Source organism: Chelonoidis abingdonii, chromosome 2, assembly GCF_003597395.2.
Source record: "Chelonoidis abingdonii isolate Lonesome George chromosome 2, CheloAbing_2.0, whole genome shotgun sequence".
Taxonomy (NCBI): Eukaryota; Metazoa; Chordata; order Testudines; family Testudinidae; genus Chelonoidis; species Chelonoidis abingdonii.
Window position 1 is genome coordinate 268,169,142 of NC_133770.1, and position 22,389 is coordinate 268,191,530.

The window sequence follows — 22,389 nt, forward strand, 5'->3', positions numbered from 1 at the left end:
GTGACACTGAGATATGTTGGCTTTTCACATAATGCACAATTTCATCACGAGTGTTTTGTGTGATTTTATTGTCAAGGTGGAAAGTAAAGGTTACCAAAAGGACGGCTGCAAGATCCACGGGGATTTCACCCCAGAACTTGGAAGGAGAGGAACCAGCACCTCAATATCCCTATGATGGAAGCTGCCCTCCATCCCCATTCAGATTTGGTCAGCTAAGCTGACGCCGAGCACCTCAAGGTCAGTATGGAGTGCTCTGGCACCATCATGGGATGGGTCGGCACTGAGGAAGGACTCTGACGGAGATCCTGAGCACCAACAAAGTTCCCAGCATGGGGGCCCTGCTGGGTGGTGGGCGGCACTGTTCACAAGGAGAAACAACCCGACGGCTTTTCCCCCACACCCAGACTGGCATGGAAGGAAGCTGGCACCGTGAGACCCATGTCAGGCCACGTAAACACGGCACTGACAGCCAGGGCTCCGTCAACTTCTGCTCTACTATGGGACCAGTTGAGTCCAGGCCCTCGACGCTCCCCTGTCCAGGAAGATAGGGAACATTTGCAGTTGCCTTCTATGCTGGAGATGTTCGAGGCAGCCGGAGACCTCATCGACTTCACGGTACTGCCTTCCCCTCAGAGGCATGACAGGACTCTGAGCTCCTACTTAGAAATCCTCGGTGCTGTCCAGAGGCAAGCCGGTAATGATACCATGCCAATCACCATCCCCTTGGCTCCAGTCGCTGGGACCTTTGGCCAACAGATGAACAGGGGAGCCACAGCAGTCCCAGGTTCTCGGCACCACTCTCCAACATCAATAGGCACTGCCCCTCCGTGGTCTTCCTACAGTGAGTCTTCCCAGTTGGAAGCAGAATCCTGTAGGTCAAGGAGTCTCCTGGAGTCTTCTTCATCTGATCCCAGCTACAGGCATGTGCTGCTGTTTGCGGATCTTGTTGAACAGTTCCATGTACTGAGCCATTGTGTCACCTGGGCTGTAGATGCTGTTGTGCTTGTTGCCAAACATAGATGGGATTCCGGGAGTGTGATTCCCCATGAAACTTTGCATGAAATGCATGAGCAGGTTCCAGCAGTCATTGGCTACCACACATGGACAGTATTCCACCTCAACAGATATTCCCGGGCACTGGGCCCCATGGTAACAGTGCCAGCCTTCATCAAGAAGTCACAGTACTGGTATCGTGTAACCTGGCTCTCTATCTTGTTTGCCTTTGGTGTTTTGGAAAAAGCCTTTCAGTTTCACCATCAGGACGTCAAAGTTGGCATCTGCTACGAGGGAGGGGCCATTTTCAAAGAGAGCGAAACAGCTGAGGGGATATTCAGGCACAGCGAATGGTCCAGATCGAATAGAGACACAGCAGTTCCATCTGGTGCTATGGCAGGCTCCAGCCCAGTGGTTTTTCTGGACCCCCTGGGCATTCCACCAGGCCCAAAGCCAAGGGTTCTATTCAAGGAGGTCGGTGGACTCACCATTCTACGTGCCTCTGGCACCTCACTCGGTGCAGGACCAGCTGCACCATGCTGCTCCAGCTGCCTCATTGGCAGTGTCTGCATTGGCACCAGCCGCCACGGGGAAGACCTGGCACCACATGACCCCCTCGATGCTAAGAAGGGTAGAAAGCACAACCTGCTCCCAGCTAGGGCCTCATCCTCATCCTCACCTGATGAGGTGGTGGCGGGAACTTTGACGACCCTTGCGTTGGAGGACAGTAGGGTACTCCAGCAGCTGCTGAGACAAGTGGCAAGAATCTGAGGATCCACGTTGAAGAGGTCATTGAGACTGTGGATCTGATGGTGGATATTCTAGCACCCTCTGGTCCCTCTCATGTCACCCTGCCACTGATAAAAAACATTCAGGACATTACTAAGCTGTTGTGGCAGACTCCCACCCCCTTACCACCAACTGCAGAGAGGACGGAACAGAAATATTTTGTTCCCTCTAAGGGGTTCAAGCATTTTTATATGCATCCCCAGTGGACTCCTTATTTGTAGCGATACCAAATGAGCAGGAATGCCAAGATCATCAGGGCCCATCACCAAAAAATCAGAATGCAAAGAAGCTGGACCTCTCTGGATGAAAAATTTACTCCTCCAGAGGGCTCCAGCTCAGAATCTCAAACCACCAGGCGGTCTTTAGCAGATACAATTTTAACTCATGCGGGGCTATGGTAAAGTTTATAGAGCGTCTACCAGAGGACTTCAGAGCAGAGTTTTCCTCCTTGGTAGAGGACAGTAAGGTGGTAGCCAGGGCATCATTCCAGACAGCCCTGGACATGGCTGATTCAGGTGCCTGCACCATGGCCTCCAGGGTGGCCATGCAAAGCAGCTCCTGGCTACAAGCATCAGGGCTACCATATGAGGTCCAGGAAACTATAAGAACCTCCCATTTGAGGGTTCGACCTTCTTTTCAGAAAAAACTGACTCACGGTTTCATAGCCTCAAGAACTCAAGGGCCACCCTCAAGTCCCTTGGGCTGCACACTCCGGCTACGCAGCAGGGACACTTCAGGCCGCAGTCCCCGTTTCATTTCTAACACCCTAGAACAAGTAGGATTTTTCTAGGAAGCATAATAGGAACAATAGAAGGAGTCCTCTCCCCCCATCGCTCTGGGCAGACGAAGCAGTCCTCACGCCAAAAGCAGAACTTTTGATGGGATGCACCAGTCGGAACTCTGGATCCATCCTCCTTTACCTTCTCATGCTGACTATTCCATTTCTACCCTGTGTGGGCCCAAATTACATCAGATTGCTGGGTACTCTACATGGTAGAAGGGGGATACTCCCTCCAGTTCACCTCACCTTTCCACTCCCCCCTTCCCTGTCCCTCTTAAGGGACCCTTCTCATGAGCAACTTCCCATGCAGGAGGTGCACATGCTCCTAATGGTGGGGGAAGTGGAAGAGGTTCCTCAGGAGCTGAAGGGCAAGGGGTTTTATTCCCAGTATTTCCTAATACTGAAAGTCAAAGGTGGCCTCAGACCCCTCCTAGACCTGTGAGACATCAACAAGTTCATATAGAAACTGAAGTTCCACATGGTCTCTTTGGCCTCCTTTATCCCTTTCTTGGATCCGGGGGACTGGTGTCTGCCCTTGACTTGAAGGACACTTACTTTAATATTTCAAGTGGAAGTGCAAGTGATCTTCATAAGGGCTACTTTGGGCCTTCTACTGATTGTACAGAAATCAACCCTATCCCCCGTTCAGCAGATAGAGTTCATAGGGGTGGTATTGGATTCTACACAGACAAGAGCATAGCTCCTGGAGTTGCATTTCCTGTCCCTGTGCAATGACATACAAAGTTTCAGGCAGTTCCCTGCCATTACAGCAAGGAGTTGCCTGAAGTTTCTGGGACACAAGGCAGCTTGTACCTGCGTAGTTCAGCACACCATACTGAGACTCCGACCTCTTCAGGCATGGCTAGCTTTGGTGTATCGGCCTATCCGGGATGGTCTAGACAAAATTGTCACTCTAGCGTGACTGGTTCTTGAGTTCCTCCTATGGTGTGTCAACTGGGAAACGGTGTGTGCAGATGTCTCCTTTGCCAGACCACAGCCAGCCTTCTCGCTAGTGACGGACGCATCAGCATTGGGGAGGGTTGCGCACCTGGGAGATCTCAAGACTCAGGGCCTCTGGTCCCAAGCATAGCTCTCACTTCACACCAGCGTCAAAAAGCTGAGAGCAGTCCGTCTAGCGTGCCAGACGCTCCGAGCCCATTTGGAAGGGAAATGGGTATTGATCATGATGGACAATACAACAGCGATGTTTTTATATAAACAGACGGGGGTGCGTCCTCCTCTCCCTTGTGGCAGGAAGCCCTCAAACTGTGGAACTTCTGTATAGCTCACTCAATACACCTGAATTCTGGGAAGGTATGATGCCTCCAGAATGAGTTGGCAGGCGGGTCCTTTAAAAGCTACGAGTCATCCGTCCACCCAGATGTCGAGAATACCATCTTTCAACAATGGGAGGTTCCCCAGATAGATCTGTTCACCATGCAACACAACAGAAAATGTGTCTAGTTCTGCTCCTACCTGAATCACAGCCTGGGCTCCATCATGGATGTGTTCCTCCTCCTCCTCTGGCAGGGACACCTTCTGTACACATTTCCACCCATGTTTCTCTTTCACAAGGTACTGCTCAAGGTTCGAAAAGACACAGCTTTGGTGATATTGATAGCTGCAGCCTGGCCCCGACAGCACTGGTACACATCCCTCTCCTGGAAATGTCTGTGGAAAACCCAATCATCTTATCGCTGCTCCTGGATCTGATAACCCAGGGTAACGGCCGCCTCCAGCACCCAAACCTTGAATGTCTTCACCTCACAGCATGGAAGCTCCCAGGCTGAACCCAATGAGTTCGCCTGTTGGGGTCCAGTCAGGGAAGTCCTCCGTGGCAGTAGAAAACCCTCCACAAGGGCTACCTATCTGGCCAAATGGAAAAGATTCACAATATCTCCCCTCTCCAACACTCTTGTCCATACCTATGATATTGGACTACCTCCTCCGCCTAAAGTGGCAAGGGCTTTCTATGCCTTAAGTAAAGGTACACTTGGCTGCTATTTCTGCCTTCCATCCAGGTGTGGAGGGCCAGTCGGTCTTTGCCAACCTGATAGTAGGCCATTTTCTTAAAGGTCTCAACAGACTATACCCTCATGTATGACAGCCTATCTTGGCTTAGGACCTGAACCTGGTGCTCTCCTGGTGCTAAGGGGGCCACCTTTTGAACTGCTTTCTCTGCTGTACCTGGCTGCATGTTTTCCGCACAGGTCACTGGCTGTATGAAGGTGGGAGATCAGGCTGCAGCCTTTCCAACTCCCACCCCCAGGACACGGACTCAGTGGTGAGGCTGCATCCAACCCTGATATAGCACAAGGCCTGGGCCTGCCCCAGAAACACCCTGGGGCCCTGCCTCTCTGTGCCAGACTCACTAGGTGTGGGGCAGGCAAGCTCAACCAGGCAGGATCCAAGTGTGGAGGGGCTTGGTGTGAGAGGATCCAGGTGTGTGGTGAGATGATTCTGTGTGGGACAATCTGAGTTCAGGCAGCTCAGTGAGGGCTTTGGATGCACAGAGTCTTATTTGGGGCGGGGGGGGCAGGGGGAAGGGATTCCAGGTGCAGGGGCAATGGGACTCTGCAGGGGCTTCCAAGTGAAAGTGGTTGGGACACAACTGAGGGGTCTCAGTAAAGGGGTCTGGGTGCTGAGGAAACGGGGCTTGGAGGGGTGGGGGTCTGGGTGCAGCTAGTTAGGGGTCAGTGGTGTGGGGATCTGGATGTGGAGGCTCAAGGATGCAGCTCATCAGGGTAGGGGTTTGAGTGCAGGGAGCTCAGTGTGAGGTCATCTGGGTGCAGGCATGGGGGTCCGGAGGCAGGATGTCTGGGTTCAGGGGGGCTCCAGATGCAGGGATTGACATTCAGTGGGGTGAGTTTTGGGTACGGAGGGCAGGAAGCAGGGAAGGATGCTGAATTTCTTGCCGCTGGGGGAGGTTTCTGGGAGGGTTTGACACATCCCCAGCCACTCCTTGCAGGGGAAGAGGAAGTCCCATCCTTGCCTGCCTCCAGCCCAGCCAAGACTAGTAGCTGATCCTGGCTCAGGGTAGGAGCCAGTGCCTGGGGTGTTCCCAGCCCTCTGGTGATTTACCTCTCCACCAGCTGCTCCAGGTGCCAGAAACAATATACCTGCATAGCTAGGGAGTGGTACATGACTGCTCTTGCAGCTTCCCTTTGCTTCCCTGTGAGAGAGTCATTTTTCTGCAGGAAAGCAAAGAAATCTGAGGGGGACATGAATTCTGCGCACATGCAGTGGCTCAGAATTCCCCCAGGAGTAATCAGAGCAGTCTGTTGGCAGACTTGGGAAAATGACATTTCAATAGTTGGCTATTAGTTCACATTAAGAAGCACAATAGCCAAAAACTTTCTAAACTAAATCTTCCATCCTGTAGACTTAAATGGTGTAAGGTCCCTCCCTTGCTAACTTGTTTATTTGTATTACAATAGCACTTAGAAGCCTTAATCATGGATCAAGACTCCATTGTGCTAGGCACAGTACAAATACAGAACAAAAGGATGGTCCCAGATCATTAATGAATATGCTGAATAGCCCAGGTCCCATTACAGGTTTCTGGGGAAACTGACCACTTATTCCTAACCATTGTTTCCTATCTTTTAACCATTTACTTAGGGCTTGGCTACACTCAAAACTCCGAAGCGCTGCTGCAAGAGCGCTGCCGTGGCAGCGCTTTGAAGTGTGAGTGTAGTCGCAGCGCCAGCGCTGAGAGAGAGCTCTCCCGGCGCTGCAGGTACTCCACCTCCCCATGGGGATTAGCTTGCAGTGCTGGGAGCCGTGCTTCCAGCGCTGGGGCACTGTTTACACTGGCACTTTGCAGCGCTGTAACTTGCTGCGCTCAGGGGTGTGTGTTTTTTCACACCCCTGAGCGAGAAGGTTGCAGCGCTGTAAAGCGCCAGTGTAGCCAAGGCCTGATTCAAGACAGAACCTTCCTTGTTATCCCTTGAATACTTAGTTTCCTTAACAGCCTTAGCTGAGGGACGTTGTCAAAGGCTTCCTAAAAATCCAAATACGCTATATCGACTGGATCACCCTGATCTGCATGCTTTTTGACTTCCTCAAAGAATTCTAATAAATTGGTGAGGCATAACTTTGCTTTATAAAATAAAATCTTCCCCAACAAATCTGATAATTCTGTTCTTTACTATAGATTCAGCCAATTTGTCTGATATTGTAGTTAGGCTCGCTGACCATCCTATAATTGCCAGGATCACCTCTCTAACCCTTTTTAAAAATTGCTGTTATACTCACTCCCTTCCAGTCATCTGTTACAGAGGATTGTTTCAGGGTTAGGTTACTTACTACAGTTATTCTGCAGTTTCATATTTGAGTTTGTTCAGAACAGTGTCATTTTCTCAAAAACACACACACACACGCGCGCGCTCTCTTACACACTTCAGAATTGCCAGGATTTTATATGTGGGATTTAAGCCTGGCTCTATTGAAATCAATGGGAAGAATTCCATTGACTTCAGTATGGCTAGGATTTGACAGTTAAATTTTTCCTTCAAGATCATACATGGTCCTCCTGTTATGTTTTCTCAAAATAAGTTTAGAATTTGATAAGATCAGTTTTTATATGCATAAAATTCAGGTTTGCTTTGCTGTTAATGTACTTTACCAAGCAGAAAATGTGCGTGGCTGAAATGGTTTACTGTAAAGTTTCTGATGTAAAAAAAGAGATCTTCTTAACGGGATCCTTTCTATACAAGTTCTGGGACCAAGTAATAACTTTAATTATTCCAACATTTGTTTTTGTTGCAGGGAATTTATAACGCTACTGCAGTTTAAAATTCAGTGCAAAAATTCTGTTAAAGATAATGAAACGGGGGAAAATCCCTGTCCTGTATAGACAGAAATGCATTTTGCTGCAGGATAAATTAGTATTTTGAAATGTTCTGATCAGCAGCTTTGATTTCTATATTTTAGTTTTGCTCTTGAGAAAACTAAAACAAAATTGTTCTGTCTCTTTAAGTTATTTAGCCTTTTCAACAATCAGTACACTGCAACCAGTCTTGAACATAGGAAATCTTTCCTCCCTGGAACTTTCACCACTCAGGATGCACTCCAGTGGTAGATAGCATTTAGTCATTAGTTCTTCCCCCTGTCAGTCAAGTGTGTGTATCTAGCAAGTTCTTCTGTCACCATAGTGGAGCTCTGTCTGTGCCTGGAATTGATAGCAGGTAGAGAGAATGCTTTGAAAGGGTCCTTATGTGATTTTTAGTTTTACATTTTATTTTGGAAAGGAGATGTCTCGTCTATGGTATGGCAAGAAGGGAAGAAAACACCAAGCAATTAATCATAAATACACTCTGGTAATTTTTAGTGAAGTATTTTCATTTCTATTATTTCTGACATTCTTGTGATGGTGTGATGCACAATCTAAGCTAAAATTTTTAGAAATTTTAAATTGAGAATTTGTTTACAGGATGATAAATTTGAGATTTTGGGGGAGAGGTAATGTTTTGTATATGCTGTCAGGCTAAACTGGGCTACTGCATTCAGTTAACTGCTTATGGCTGAAGCTTTTTAATTATTTGATTAGCATTACATACAGTAAAATCTGTTTCTAGGTCTTGTAAAATATTTAACATTTTGTTATCTAAGAGCTTTCCAGTAGCTCCAGTAGCACATTTGGTTTCCTTATTTTATTTTAACAAACTGAATTTGTCTTGTGGATAAATAGTGTTAAATAATCAGTTTTAATAGGCATCTTAAAATATCTGAATTTCTACTTTATTTTATATACCTTTCCAGAAGTTACTATAAAAGGTGCATGAATACTAAGTACAGAGAATTTCTAAATCTCTGTAGACTCCCAAGATGGTTTTAACAATTAATAGTGAACTTTCTATGCTTTTTCTTCTGCTATATTTAAGAAAATACAGTGAAGAAAATCACTCTTCTCTGCTTATAAAGCTTTAGAAGGCATACTGGAACACTGGGGGGAAAATATTCTCAATGAGATTTCCAAAAATGGTAATACCTTTGAGAGATTGAGTTCAGTGCTGTAGAATTGTTTGCATTATTAGAGTGTTTCATTTCAACTCCAGTTATAACAAGCTCCCTGATGGAGAAAGACTTGTGACTTGTACCACTGTGGTGTTGCTTCTCGTTTTCTGATACGTGCTTATAACTTTTTTTACATGCCGTTAATTTCTAATCAGGCTGTAAACACAAATGAGTGTGAAATTAGTTTGTATAGTATGACAAGGACTTGATTTGTAAATGTGTACTTTTAAATGTGTTTGAAGTCATAAATCTCTATTTTGCAATAGAGGAAAAACGTAATATGAAAAGCCTAGTTTAGTGTGTCTCAAAAAAGAATGAAGATTATCACAAGATGATCTGTGGAAGTTCTGGAGAAATGTGAAGTCTATCAAAATACCCTTTATCAGTTTTTTTTTAAAAAGTTAGTTTCTATACTGCTGTATCGCGATCAGAACCTGCCTCTCGTGCTTGTCCCCTTTTCTCTGGCCAATAGTGCCTGCAAACACGGTTCTTTTCATGGGGGCGCACATGCGTCTCATGGATATCCCCCCTTCTCTGTTAGGTGTGAGCCTGCCTTTTTTTTTTTTTGGTCTTCCATCAGAGTGACACTCGCAAGCACCCTGTGGCCGCTGGTTCTCTCAGCTGGTCTTCAGCAGCTCAGCCCTCCAGCCAAGCCGCACATGCCTTCCCTCTTTCGGGGTGTAGAGTTCCAAGGTCTTATCACGGCCCTGGTATTGGGCCATGGCTCTTAAGCTTCTTCCCGGAGGCACTACCTTCTTCAATGACCTAGTCAGGACCCATCTTCATACCTCAACTGGTGTCCTTTTCAGCAGCCCTCCCTAGGCTCAGTCAGCTACCAGACCAGCAGGGCCCATCTCAGTATCCTCCTCTGGTCTGGCCAGGTTTTGTGCTCAGTCCCCTGGGCTCAGCCTGCTCGTACTGACCTTTCAATGGCTCTGCTGCTAGTCTATCCAGCCAGCTAGGCACCTGGTCTTTGGTGGCCTTTGCTGGGCTCAGTTCTGTTTGGTGAGCTCTCTGCAGTGAGCTATGCACAGTCCTGCTGTTTGTCTAGCCAGCACCCTATCCTTCCTAGTCAAGCTCCACACAGCAACTGAAGGCTCTGGTCTGCTGCTTGCCTTTTATCTGGCCCTTCTGGCCCCTTACGGATCGCTCCAACAGCTCCTCTGGCTGCTCTTCTGCGGCCACTGTAGGCTGCCTGGAGGACTTCTCGATGCTCTGTTCTGGGACAGGATGATGCAGGACCATGAGTCCTCCAGCAGGGGGTCTCTGGAAGTAGACCACCCTGCCACAATTGTATATCCTACATTTTCGAGATCACCATTCAAATTTTTTTGTTTGTTTGTTTAAGTTCAAGGCCACCTATTTAGAAAAAATACTAGTCAGTGTTGTGAGCACATCATACCTGAAGACCAACTCTGTGGCTCAGCCAATATCTAACTTCAGTTCTAAGGAAAATGGAGTTGCTCTGAGATATATTCTTTTGGTTTGGCCACCCTCACTTTTATTTATATGTGGAAAGGGAAAAAAATCAAAAGAGTAGCTTTCTTTGATTATATAAAAATGAATCAAGCTGGGGGTGATCAAGCTGAGGAAGGATAATAGCTCTCATAGACCAGTAGAAATATTTCTGAGGATGGTCTTTCTGATCTGGGGAGACTGAGGTGTGGATTGTTTTCTCCAGTGAAGCAGCATGAAGTTGATGAGCTGAGATATGACTATGGTAGAAAAAAGGAGCATGAAACAGAGCATCAGGCTCTTCATACTGTACAATGCAGAAGGAAATTGGGAAGTTCACAGAAATAGTGGCAGTGCCTAAACAGTTTCCAAAAATTCTTGTAGTTTCATTAATGTTCTTGTGGAACATTGAAAGCTCAGCTGACATGGACTAACTTACATATTATAGATTTCCAAAACGATTATAATAGTACAAGAACCTAAATAGAATAATCTTACTTTCTTGTTGGACATGACTTTCAAGCATCTGCATGATGCAACGTAGAACTACCTAAGGTTATTTACCTGAAATGTTACTGTGGCAATTGTGATGGATCTGAACTGGAGGGGAAATCTTTCCGGCCTATCAGTTCTTGTTTCAAGAGAGATTGAGCACCTTAGCTAGGTCTTTTTGCCCCTGGATCTGAACAAAAGCATTATGTCAATATTTCAGGAAAACAAAAAACATCAGCCTCCCACTTCTTACAGTAAATTTAAATGTAACTTCTCCTTTGTTTTCTCCTTTTATTCCTGTGGTATTATAACATAGTAGAAGATGTTAATAGTGTTAGCATGGGTAAAATGTATAAAACTACTCACTCCCCCAAAGCATTTTGTGTAAAGGTATGAGTCAATACAACAGAACACACAGTGGGTGTGGTCTCTTTAGTTGGAGTGCTTTGCATAGCTGGAATTCTTTGCAGAGTTTCTATGCAATCTAGCTTGAAAAAAATCAGCGTGTTAGTTTAATGCCTGATTTGGGATGCGGGGAGTGGTGGGGGAGTATTGGTATATTCTCAGTAAGAAGTTGTTATAAAATGTGGAAATAGTTTGAGATTTCTGTATTTTCATAGGTTTGTGAGATTTACAAAATATGATAATCCAACTAACAAGTCAAGAATCCTGAACTAATGGTAGTTGCTCTTTGTGGTACCTTTTTTATTAAGTTATGAGCAAATAAGTAATTTAATTTTAACGTTTAGGTATATCTTCTGTGCTTTCTGCTTTGGCCTGAAATACTTAGGAAAGTAATCTGTACATGACATTTTATCTAAGCTCCAGCTCAAGCTTAATCTACACTGCACACTTCTTTCAGCAATATTGAGAGTATGTATATGAGTATTCCCCCCGCCCCCCCACTCCCACTGTCAGCATAGGGTCGAGTAACAGATGGTCAGGCATGGCTGAACTCTAATCTCAGGGTCCCTAGGCACACATGCAGGGTTCAGACCTATCCGGCGCATCCCCCTCTAAGTGTTGGAACCTTCCAAACATAGTGTTGACTCTTCAGATTCTAGGGTATGTAAACACACCCCTCTCCCACAACTCTACTCCAAAGATGTGAAGCTTCTGGTTTACAGTCTGACACTCTCGAGGTCATGCAGCAGTTGAAGTAGTCATCACGTGCACACACTTAGTACTAACACTTTTATGCTCTCTTATGCTTAATCATGTAAAGCATAGGAGAGTGCATATCTTACCAGACATTGAAACCACAGTGTCCCTCACTAGCTTACCGTTCACTTGGAAGCCCTTAGGGGATCATGTGTTTTCCATGAGGCAGGCAGGATCCTCCACCCTCTTGCTTACCATGCCCTGCTGCAGCTCCCCTCTTCTTAATCTGCTGCTAAATGGCTCTAACCCCTAAAACCCCCCTCTTGAGTTCCTTCATAGACTCTTGTTGGGGTTATCTGTTTCTTTTGGTAACTTTCCATTGCTCCCAAACTGCCCTCCCTTCCGACAACACTAGGAAGTGTCCTCTCAGCTAGAATAAATGCGTTGTCCTAAGATATTTTACCTTGAATAGAAGATTATTGAGTGCTGAACACCTACCATTCTTTGGCCTGGCAGAGACATGACACAACCCTGTTAACTCCTGGTGTATCCACATACATATAGTCTTTCCATAACACAGTAATTCCATGATACAATTAAATAAAATCATCCATAGTCGAGAAGTGGTACAGACAGAACCCCTAAATCATTATAGCATCATAGATTGACAATGTTGTTGCATTACTAACTAGTATTACTGGTAATTTCTCCTCCCAGGCTTTCTGAAAATGTCCTTGACTAATTTTATAAATAAACTTAAAATTTATACTAATACTGTCTTTTCTGAAATGTGGTATGTTTTAAATCTTACTGGAATTAGACAATGGATTTTGACTATCTATAGTTACTTTCCTTTTCTGTTATATTCAGGTGTACTTTTCTCCTAGATAACCCATCACAACCATGTACGCTTTTCTCGGGGGGCAGCCTGAACTGTGGGACTGCTGAGCCCTCTGTCCCACCAACCTGAGATAGCCCTCTCACACTGTGATGGTGTGACAAGCTACAAAACTCTGGCAGGTACTGCACATACACAGACATCCCCAAGAAGGGACGCAACCACTTGAGTTACATGCATGCTTCTCTCAGCCACTCATGAACCAACTATAGAGACGCTCCCCAGCCTTCCACCCCAGAAGTGTACCCTCTTGCCCTGGTCAGAAGCTGATCAGTATAAGTTCATTACTCAGTCTTTGCTCCCTCGGTGTGGAGAGGACATAACTAGTCTTTGCAACCTGAGCTGAGATTTCCCAAGCACTTCAACGAAAACACACTGTTTTAGCTGAAATATAAAACAGATTTATTAACTACAAAAAGATAGATTTTAATTGACTATAAGTACTAAGCATAGAGATCAAAGTTGGTTACCTAAAAATAAAATAAAATTTGCAATCTGAGTTCTATAAACTAAGCGGGATTTGAATCAAGCAGTGTCTCACCCTGGTAGATGGTACAAACGGGTCATAAATCTGCAAAACATAGGCTGGAACTCTCTTCCAACCTGGGGCCACCCTCCCCAGTTTAAAGTCTTTTGTCCTCTAGACATTTGTTTCAGGTGTTGAGCTGTGGGGAGACTGAGGCCGAGTCATGATGTCACTTCCCCTCTTTATAGTTTCTTCCAGCTTGCTGGAAAGATCTGTACTTGTGACGAGGGAGGTCTGCCCCCATTGGTCAAGCATCTCCATTGTCTATGTGCTCTCTGAGAAGTCTTCATTGTATACAGTTCCTGGAATAGTTGATTCTCTTTAATGGACCATCAGCAGATCTGGCTACTCTGTTGTTGTACCTGAAGGGCTGGTTGCGGGTGTTCCCAACCTTACAACATTTTTCAGTAACACACATGTAGCAAATCTTCATAACTTCACCTACGATGACAGCACATTACAGGATGTTAATGTTCAACAGTTCAAGACTTCCAGAATGATATCTCACAAGGGGCATACTTTATACAAACATACAATAATTCTGTAACAGTGGTGAATATGGGGGCTCCGAGGTGGTGTTTTGATGTACAAAGTGCCACAATGGTATAAACACTAGCATGGTAAACATGCAGTTTGTCCTTCAAACATGCAGTTTGTCCTGCTATCTTGTGTTACTCACCCGTTTACTGGACAAATCTTAACTGGATACAGTAGCAAACAATCTGTAACGTCCAGAGAATAAATTAAGATTCATGGGAAATGAATGAATCAGAGGTAACTATTGTAGACTGTCTTAAGTGTTGTGTCAAGAAGGCAGATGGTGGTCTGCTGGCAATAGTTGCTTTGTATCCATGAGTTAATCTTTTCATTTTGGCTCTTTTCCCTTCTGTTAGCTAATTTTCTTTTCTTTTAGTAGTGTGATCTCACTCATTAGCAGTCATGCTAATCCTGTATTTCTGTAAAAAATGACAAATTTCCTAGAAAACGTCCTTTCCCAGCACTTAATGTGGAAGGAGAGGCAGTAGCTCATAGTATTGTGCGAAGCAGTTGTGGTACCAACAATTCTTGAAGATTCCCTCAAGAATTACTAATACATTTTTGGTACTATTGCATCTGTGAACTGACTCAATCATCCCTCTATAGTAGAATTTTATTTTAAATTTATGTAATTTTAATATTTCTGATGGCTTCACAAAAACCAAATTTTGTGTAAAATAAAAAAACCAACATGATAAAAGGCTTGATTCCAAAAGGTCCTGAGCCCTCATCCTGCAGAGCACATAAATATGTGTAATCCTGTTGACTTCAGTCTCTCACAAATACTAACCAAGTAAATGCTCTGTTGGATTGGTGCTGAGCATTCTGGCACCATTCAGGATTAAGCTGTTAATTTTCACTAACAAAAGTGTAACAGCCCTAAAAAGTAAATCTTTTTTTTTATGCGTTTTCTGTGGTCTGACTCCAGATCTAAAAATAAAACTGGCCCTTATACAACATTAAGACATTTAAGGAGGAGAGCACAGGAGAGTGTCATCTGCAGACACTTGCAGAAAAACCAAGGGTTGATGTCTACATATACTTTTATCTTTAAAATACCGCTGCATGTCTCTTTTGCAAAACTATCAGTGGAACTATCCAATTTAATTGTGTAACCGAAATTTGTACAACAAAATGTGGAGTATATATGCTATTATTATGTAGTAACTTGCCTTCAGACATGCAAGGGGGGAAATTTTTTCCCCTTGTTACTCTAAGAGAAAGCCGTCAAAAATTCCTGAAAATCAGTTAGATGGGACTGCAATGTTTTATGGGTATAGTAAGGTATTCTTAGGTTACTCGAGAGGCCTGGTGGAGTTCTTGTTTGTTTTGCTTTTTTGATGAAATATTAGAATAGGGAGTGTGGATGAACTGTGAGAGTGGAGTGCGATAAGTAAATCATGGGCTATACCACAAACTGAGACCTATAATTAAGTGAACCTAAGCCCCAGTATAGACAACAGTAGGTTGATGGAAGAATTCTTCTGTAAATCTAGCTACCACCTCTCAAGGGGGGTGGATTTACTACAGAGATGGAAAACGCCCGTGTATTGCCATACCTAATGTCTACTGTAAAGGGCCATAGCTGTATAGTGTAGTGTAGCCAGGCTAAGATAGTTGACCTGTTCATGAATGAATTACTTGAAGATGGGCACAGTTATGTGCTGTTTAGAGCAATGCCGCTTTGCGAGTAATTTACAGAGGTGGAGATTTTTAACAGTCAGTTAACTGCAGCACTTCTGAGGTGACTGCCCTCCAGAGATGAGACCTTGTTGGAAGGCCTGAATCTGCTCCTTTTTAACAGAATACCAGAATTGCCTCTCTAAGGCTACGACTACACTAGAGAGCTTACAGCGGCTAAACTGCATCAATGCTGCTGCACCACTGTAAGCTCTCTAGTGTAGCAGCTGTAAGCTGATGAGAGAGCTTTCTCAACAACTTAATTAATCCACCTCCAGCAAGCAGTGGTAGCTTAGGTCAGTGTAACTTTTGGCACTCAAGGGGTGGCTTATTCACACCTCTAAGCAACTACTGGCATAAGTGGTAATGTAGGCATAGCCCCAGTGTGCAGTACAACCCGAGAAGGAAATTTCTCTTGCAGCAGCAGAGTTTGCATTTTAGTAACTTAACATTCATATTTCCTGTTCTCTTCAGAGTCTCGAGTCTTATACAACATTGCCCTAAAAGTGTGTGATACAGCACAAGGTTACAAAAAGATAATTTGCCTTAATTGGCCCACCCTCTTACCATATTACTTAAGCATATACAACAAAGAATATTTAAGCAGATGTCTTAACTTCTTAAGCACACAGAGGGTTCCTTTGACTACAGTGGAATCACTACTCAGGTGTTTAAGTACTTTGCTAAATCAAAGCTGTCTATATCTGTAAGGAAGAAAAAATAAATCAAACGAGAGAGCACTTGGTTTTAGATCTTGGCTATTCTTTTCAAAATGATTTGCAAACGCATATCTTATGAAAATGTTTGGTCTTATTATACACATCTATATTTTGTAATATATAAATGTATTACATAGTGGTGTTGATTAATCACAATTAAAATATTAATCTTGATTAATTGGTTTTAATTGCACTGTTAATAGAATACCAATTGAAATTTATTAAATATTTTGGATGTTTTTCTACATTTTCATATATATTGTATTCTGTGTTGTAATTTGAAATCAGTGTATATTATTTTTATTACAACTATTTACACTGTAAAAATGATAAACAAAAGAGATTGTATTTTTCAATATACCACAAACAAGTACTGTAGTGCAATCTTTGTCGTGAAAGCACAACTTACAATTATTTTTTACATAACTGCATTCAAAAACAAAACAGTGTAAAACTTCATAACCTTCAAGTCCATGGGCATCAGGTTTAAAACAAATAAAAGGAAGTTCTTCTTCACACAGCTCACAGTCAACTTGTGGAACTCCTTGCCTGAGGAGGTTGTGAAGGTTGGTACTATAACAGGGTTTAAAAGAGAACTGGATAAATTCATGGAGGTTAAGTTCATTAATGGCTATTAGCCAGGATGGGTAAGGAATGTTTGTCAGAGGGTGATGATGAATGGCAGGAGAGAGATCACTTGATCATTACCTGTTAAGTTCACTCCCTTTGGGGCACCTGGCATTGGCCACTGTTGGTAGGCAGAATACTGGGCTGGATCGACCTTTGGTCTGACCCAGTATGGCCATTCTTATGTTCTTATGTTCACTTAGTCCTAATTCTTCAGCCAATTGCTAAGACAAATAAGTTTGTTTACTTTTACTCTTCTCACTTTCTGATGACATTATAAATAAGAACAGGCATTTGCATGGGAATTCTGTAGCCGGCGTTGTAAGTAGGGTGACCAGATATCCCGGTTTTATATAGACAGTCCTGATTTTTTGGTCTTTTTCTTATATAAGCTCCTATTACCCCCCACCCCAGTCCCGATTTTTCACATTTGCTGTCTGGTCACCCTAGTTGTGAGGTATTTACATGCCAGATATGCTAAACATTTGTATGTCCCTTCATGCCTCGGCCATCATTCCAGAGGACATGCTTCCATGCTGATGATACTCGTTAAAAAAAGTGTTAATTACATTTGTGACTGAACTCCTTGGGGGGAATTGCACATTCCTTACTCTATTTTATCTTCATTCTGCCATATATTTCATGTCCTCATAGAATATCAGGGTTGGAAGGGACCTCAGGAGGTCATTTAATCCAACTCCCTGCTCAAAGCAGGACCAATCCCCAGACAGATTTTTGACCTAGATCGCTAAATAGCTCCCTCAAGGATTGAACTCACAACCCTGGGTTTAATAGGTCAGTGCTCAAACCACTGAGCCATCCCCCAGTCTAGCAGTCTTTTATGGTGACCCAGCACACATTGTTCATTTTAAGAACACTTTCACTGCAGATTTGACAGAACACAAAGAAGGTACCAATGTGAGATTTCTAAATATAGCTACAGCACTCCACCCAAGGTTTAAGAATCTGAAGTGCCTTCCAAAATCTGAGAGGGATGAGGTTTGGTGCATACTTTCAGAAGTCTTAAAACAACAACACTCTGATGCGGAAACTACAGAACCCGAAACACCAAAAAAGAAAATCAGCCTTCTGCTGGTGGCATCTGACTCAGATAATGAAAATGAACATGTTGGTCAATCAGGGAGGATGAGGCCCTGTTCTAGCAGTTGAGGTGTGAAAACCTCCCAGATTGAACTAACCTCGTTATCTCTAGCTTGCACATATATACCTGCCCCTGGAAATTTCCACTACATGCATCTGACAAAATGGTTATTCACCCATGAAAGCTCATGCTCCAAAACGTCTGTTAGTCTAAAAGGTGCCACAGGATTCTTTTACATAGAAATAGTTTGTCTCCCACTGAGACACTCTCCCCTGACATTACTAGTGCAATAATCCCAGGGGCTTCAGGATTCAAAGAATGTGCTTCCTGTCAGGACTTTATGCCAATGTACGATGGACGCTTCACGCTGTGTGAAGTGCCTTGGCGAGAGACACGTCCCTACCAAGTGTGTACACTGCACAAGCCTCAAAACCAGGGCTCGTCCTTACAGGAACCTGTGGCTAAAACTGCTTCTCATGCAGAAATCCCTGCAGCTGCCTCTGAAGACAGGCAATGGCAAACCTTCTCCATCATCCTCCCCTGCCAAGGCAGAACAGATTGGGAGCATGGCTTCACCCTCTCTGGAGCACAGGCAAGAAGCTCTGCAGCTGCCTATGGAGCAGGGCAGTAAACCCACTCCCCTGCCAGGTCAGAACCGACCGGGAGCCCGGCTTCACCTTCTCACGTGAAGAGGCAGGAAGCCCTAATGTCTCCTCTCAGAAACACTCGAGAATAAATGATCTCCTGCAGGGTCTTTACCCTTGGTGCTGTCTGCACTGAGAGCAGGCAACTCTGACTGCCCCTGCATTTTTACAGGCAACTCTCATGGGGCTCTAAAGCAGGGACCCGACTTCCCGCAGCAGAAAGCTCTCCTTGGCAACGGTTTCCCCAGCACTGATAATGGACCCGGTGCCGACAACGAGTTCCACCCCTGGCACTGAGCCTGCCTGCTACCCCCGAGTAGATTCAGACCCCCTGTGGGGCTCTCACAAATGGCACTGGGCTCCTGCCAAAGTGAAACTAAAATCACTCTGGGCTGCTGCTCAGACTTCATGCTCTGCAGCACACCAGCCTAGGGAGCAGCAACAATTCCTGCATCAGTGGGATACCTCTGTGGCCCCTAAGCCTGACTCTCCACTCCGGGACAGGGAGCACTCATTGTTTGAACAGCAGCGCTCCCCACGTGACCTGGATACTTTCACGGATAGTGAGAACGGCACACAGCAACAAGCAGAGTTCTCCCTGCCTGAGTCTTCCCCCCCCCCCCCCCGGAGCCATACATACCCTAAGACATGAGGCATCATAAGAATCAGCCTCAGTTTCCCTACTTTGTACCCAGTGGCCGGGACCCTTTTTTTTTCGTACTTGGTGCCCTGGCTTCAGCGGTACCCATGGTCAGGTCCTGCCACCGCCTCTCCTTGTGCCCCTTCTACCAGACCGTCCTGTGCCTATATTCCCAGCTCTATCAAAATCTAGAGTTCCTGAACCCCATCCTGAAGACATGGGCTATGACCCCTTCCCTGTTTTATTGGCTCCTGCCTCGCCATCAGCTGCAGAAGTCGCCCTTATGCCTCCACCTCCAGAAAACGTGGATGACTTTATGCAATTCCGCAAACTTTTTAAGAGAATGGCACTCAGCCAGGACATCCCTTTGGAGGAAGTCCAGGGGACAACATAGGTTTCTCAAAATCCTCCAACCCTCTGACCTTCAAAGATAGCACTACCCATAGAGAGAGCTCTCCTAGAACCAGCTGATATTCTCTTGCAGACCCCTGCCTCCATTCCACCAACATGCAAGAAAGCTCAACATAAATACTACGTGCCTGCAAGGGACATCGATTTCTTATTTTCCCACCCGCAACCCAATTCTATTGCGGTTGATGCAGCAACACACAGAACAAAGCAGCCACATTAACGGGCCACTCTGCAGGACAATGACTCAAATGTCTTGACCTCCTGGACTGCAAGGTTTATACTCTTCTACTTTGCAATATAGAATTGCAAATTTATTCTACTCTCCTTCCAAGCTATGACCATGACAACTACAACAAGCTCTTTCATTTGCCTCCCATATACCGGCGGACAGGAGAGCGGACTTCCAGTTAGTCCTCGTCGAAGGTCAGTTGGTGTCTAGCATGGCAGTACAAGCATCCATGGACATAACTGATCCAGCAGCCAGCACCACTGCAGTGGTGATGTGCTGGTCGTCTTGCCTTTCAGCGTCCGGCATCCCCAAAGATTTGCAGTCCACAGTGGAGAGTCTCCCCTTTGACAAAGAGAACCTCTTCTTTCCCGCCCTCCCCCAAAAGAAATATTTCACACTACGAAAGACTGTAGAGCCACTTTGCGCACATTGGACACATACCCGTCCCTCACCAGGAGACAATGGTATCAACCTTACCAAAGGCCCAGCGCACAACAATATCACCAACCCTGGTCCAGACTGTCTGACACTGGGAAAAACCACAACAGACCTCCTAGACGCAGGCAAAACCAGGTGCAACCAACTACTTCCCACACTGGGTAACAAACAATTTTGAAGTGCTGGTCAGGAGTATATGCAACCACCCCTTGACTCCGCCGCCTATTTGCCCATTTGGCTACCTCCAGACTTTCCACCATATCTGGCAACAGGTCACGCAGGACCGCTGGGTCCTGGAAATAGCTCAGTGAGGTTACTCCATCCCTTTCCTGTTTTCCCCGCCCACCCTTTCTCCCTCCCTGTCTCTCTTAGGGACCCCTCTCACGAGCACCTTCTCTGCGTGGAGGTGGCTCATCTTCTCCACCTAGATGCAGTCGAACATGTGCTGACGCAACATTGGGGAAAAAGATTCTACTCCCAAAAGAAAGACGGGAGGTGGAGGCCTATATTTGATGACGCCAACTGAACAAGTTTGTACAGGTACAAAAATTCAAGATGGTCATATTGGGCGCAATAATACCCGCACTGCACAAGGGGACTGGTTCACAGCCCTCACCCTACAAGATGCCTATTTCCATATATACATTCATCCAACCCAGCAGACATAGTTTCTGCATAACACTGACTCCACCACCAAATGTATTGGCCTCCCTACACTGGTAGACAAAACCAGAGAACCTATGCATGGATGTTCCCTTCCATCCACACTCCCTAGTATTCATGCTAACCACGATCGCTTCCCAGATAGATTGCGGAGCACACTTAAGTGACCACAAGGCACAGGGCCACTGATTCCTACCAGAGACATGTCTGCACATTAATCTCCTAGAACTCCAAGCTGTCAGGCAGGGAGGAGCACAATCTCAGTCCCTATGCACAACGGCCATTAAACTATGGAATTGGTGCATACATCATCACATAAAAGTCACTGCTTCCTACCTGCCCACGTGTCACAACACTACCACTGACACACTCAGCAGACACTTCTCCGAGAAACACGAATGGGAATTACATCCCTCGATATCCCAACAGCTCTCCTCCCACTGGGGCACTCCGTCGATAGACCTGTTTGCCACTCCTCAAAACTGCAAATGCCATCTATTTTGCTCCAGAGCAGGACTCAGAAACGCACCTCATTCCTTGGAACAACTCCCTCATGTAGCTTTTCCACTGATTCCACTCATACACAGGGTTCTACGCAACATCACAGAGGACAAGGCCCAGGTCATACTTATTGCCCCAGCTTGGCCCAAGCAGACATGGTATCCTTACCTGCTATGCATGTCCGTCCGTCCTTCCCATACTCTCCCCAGCAGACCATATCTCTTCGCCCAGAACTGCGGTCGGCTTCTTCATCCGCAGCTCTGGAAACGCCATCTGACGGTGGTGTTCTTTCATGGTTTCAATCCCACGACTTAGCCTGCTCAGAGCAGGTCCGACATGTCCTCTGCACAGTAGAAAGGACTCCACTCTTAAGACTTACCTGCAAAAGTGGAAATGCATCTCCATCTGGTGCTCCCACAGATGCCTAATACCCCAGACTGCAACCCTCCCTGACATCTTAGACTATCTTTTCGAACTAAAACAGGACACGTTTTCACTCAGTTTTATCACAGTACGCCTCGCAGCCCTTACCACCTTCCATGACGCTCTGGACAGCTATTCACTTTCATACTCCCCACCATGAAATGCTTCCTCACAGGCCTGCAAAATCTCTACCCTGAGATTCATTCACTATTAGCCTCCTGAAGTCTCAACCTAGTTCTCTGCGCTCTTACGAAACCCCTTTTCGAGCCCCTGGCCACCTCGTCCCTGCTTCACATGTCCAGGAAAGTGGCTTTTTTGGGTGCCATAACATCAACAAGAAGGGTTGGTGAAATAAGTGCCCTGATGGCCTACCCTCCCTACACCATTTTCTCTCAACACACGCTTACCATACAAACCGGCCTCAAATTCCTCCCCAAGGTGGTGTCTACCTTCCACCTTAACCAGTCAATACATGTACCTGTATTCCACCCAACCCTCACATGACTTCACAGGAAGCTGCATCACATACCCTCGACTTCCGACGGGCTTGTGCATTCTATCTTGACAGAACTAAACCATTTCGTGAATCCCCTAGGCTTTTGTTTCTACTACCAAGAGATCAAAGGGTGACGCTATCTCTAAGCAAAGACTCTCCAAGTGGATCTCCACCTGCATCAGATCCTACTATCAAACCCAGAATGTTCAACCACCAGAGGGTGTTA

General features: G+C 45.4%; 1 protein-coding gene and 1 pseudogene across 5 annotated transcripts in view; one reads left to right on the forward strand and one right to left on the reverse strand.

Annotated features, from left to right (window-relative positions):
• OXR1 (oxidation resistance 1) overlaps positions 1-22,389 on the forward strand; it is a 542,358-nt gene that overhangs the window by 497,055 nt on the left and 22,914 nt on the right. For 2 of the 5 annotated variants that reach the window (XM_032781810.2, XM_032781818.2), the window contains exon 1: positions 7,709-7,884. The exons of the other annotated variants lie outside the window; for them this stretch is intronic. In XM_032781810.2, coding sequence (XP_032637701.1) covers positions 7,819-7,884 — 66 coding nt within the window. In that variant the 5' untranslated portion in view covers positions 7,709-7,818. Of the gene's footprint in view, positions 1-7,708; positions 7,885-22,389 lie in introns of those variants that run through there. 5 annotated transcript variants of the gene reach the window in all.
• On the reverse strand, positions 842-1,786 carry LOC116825662 (mediator of RNA polymerase II transcription subunit 20 pseudogene; annotated as a pseudogene).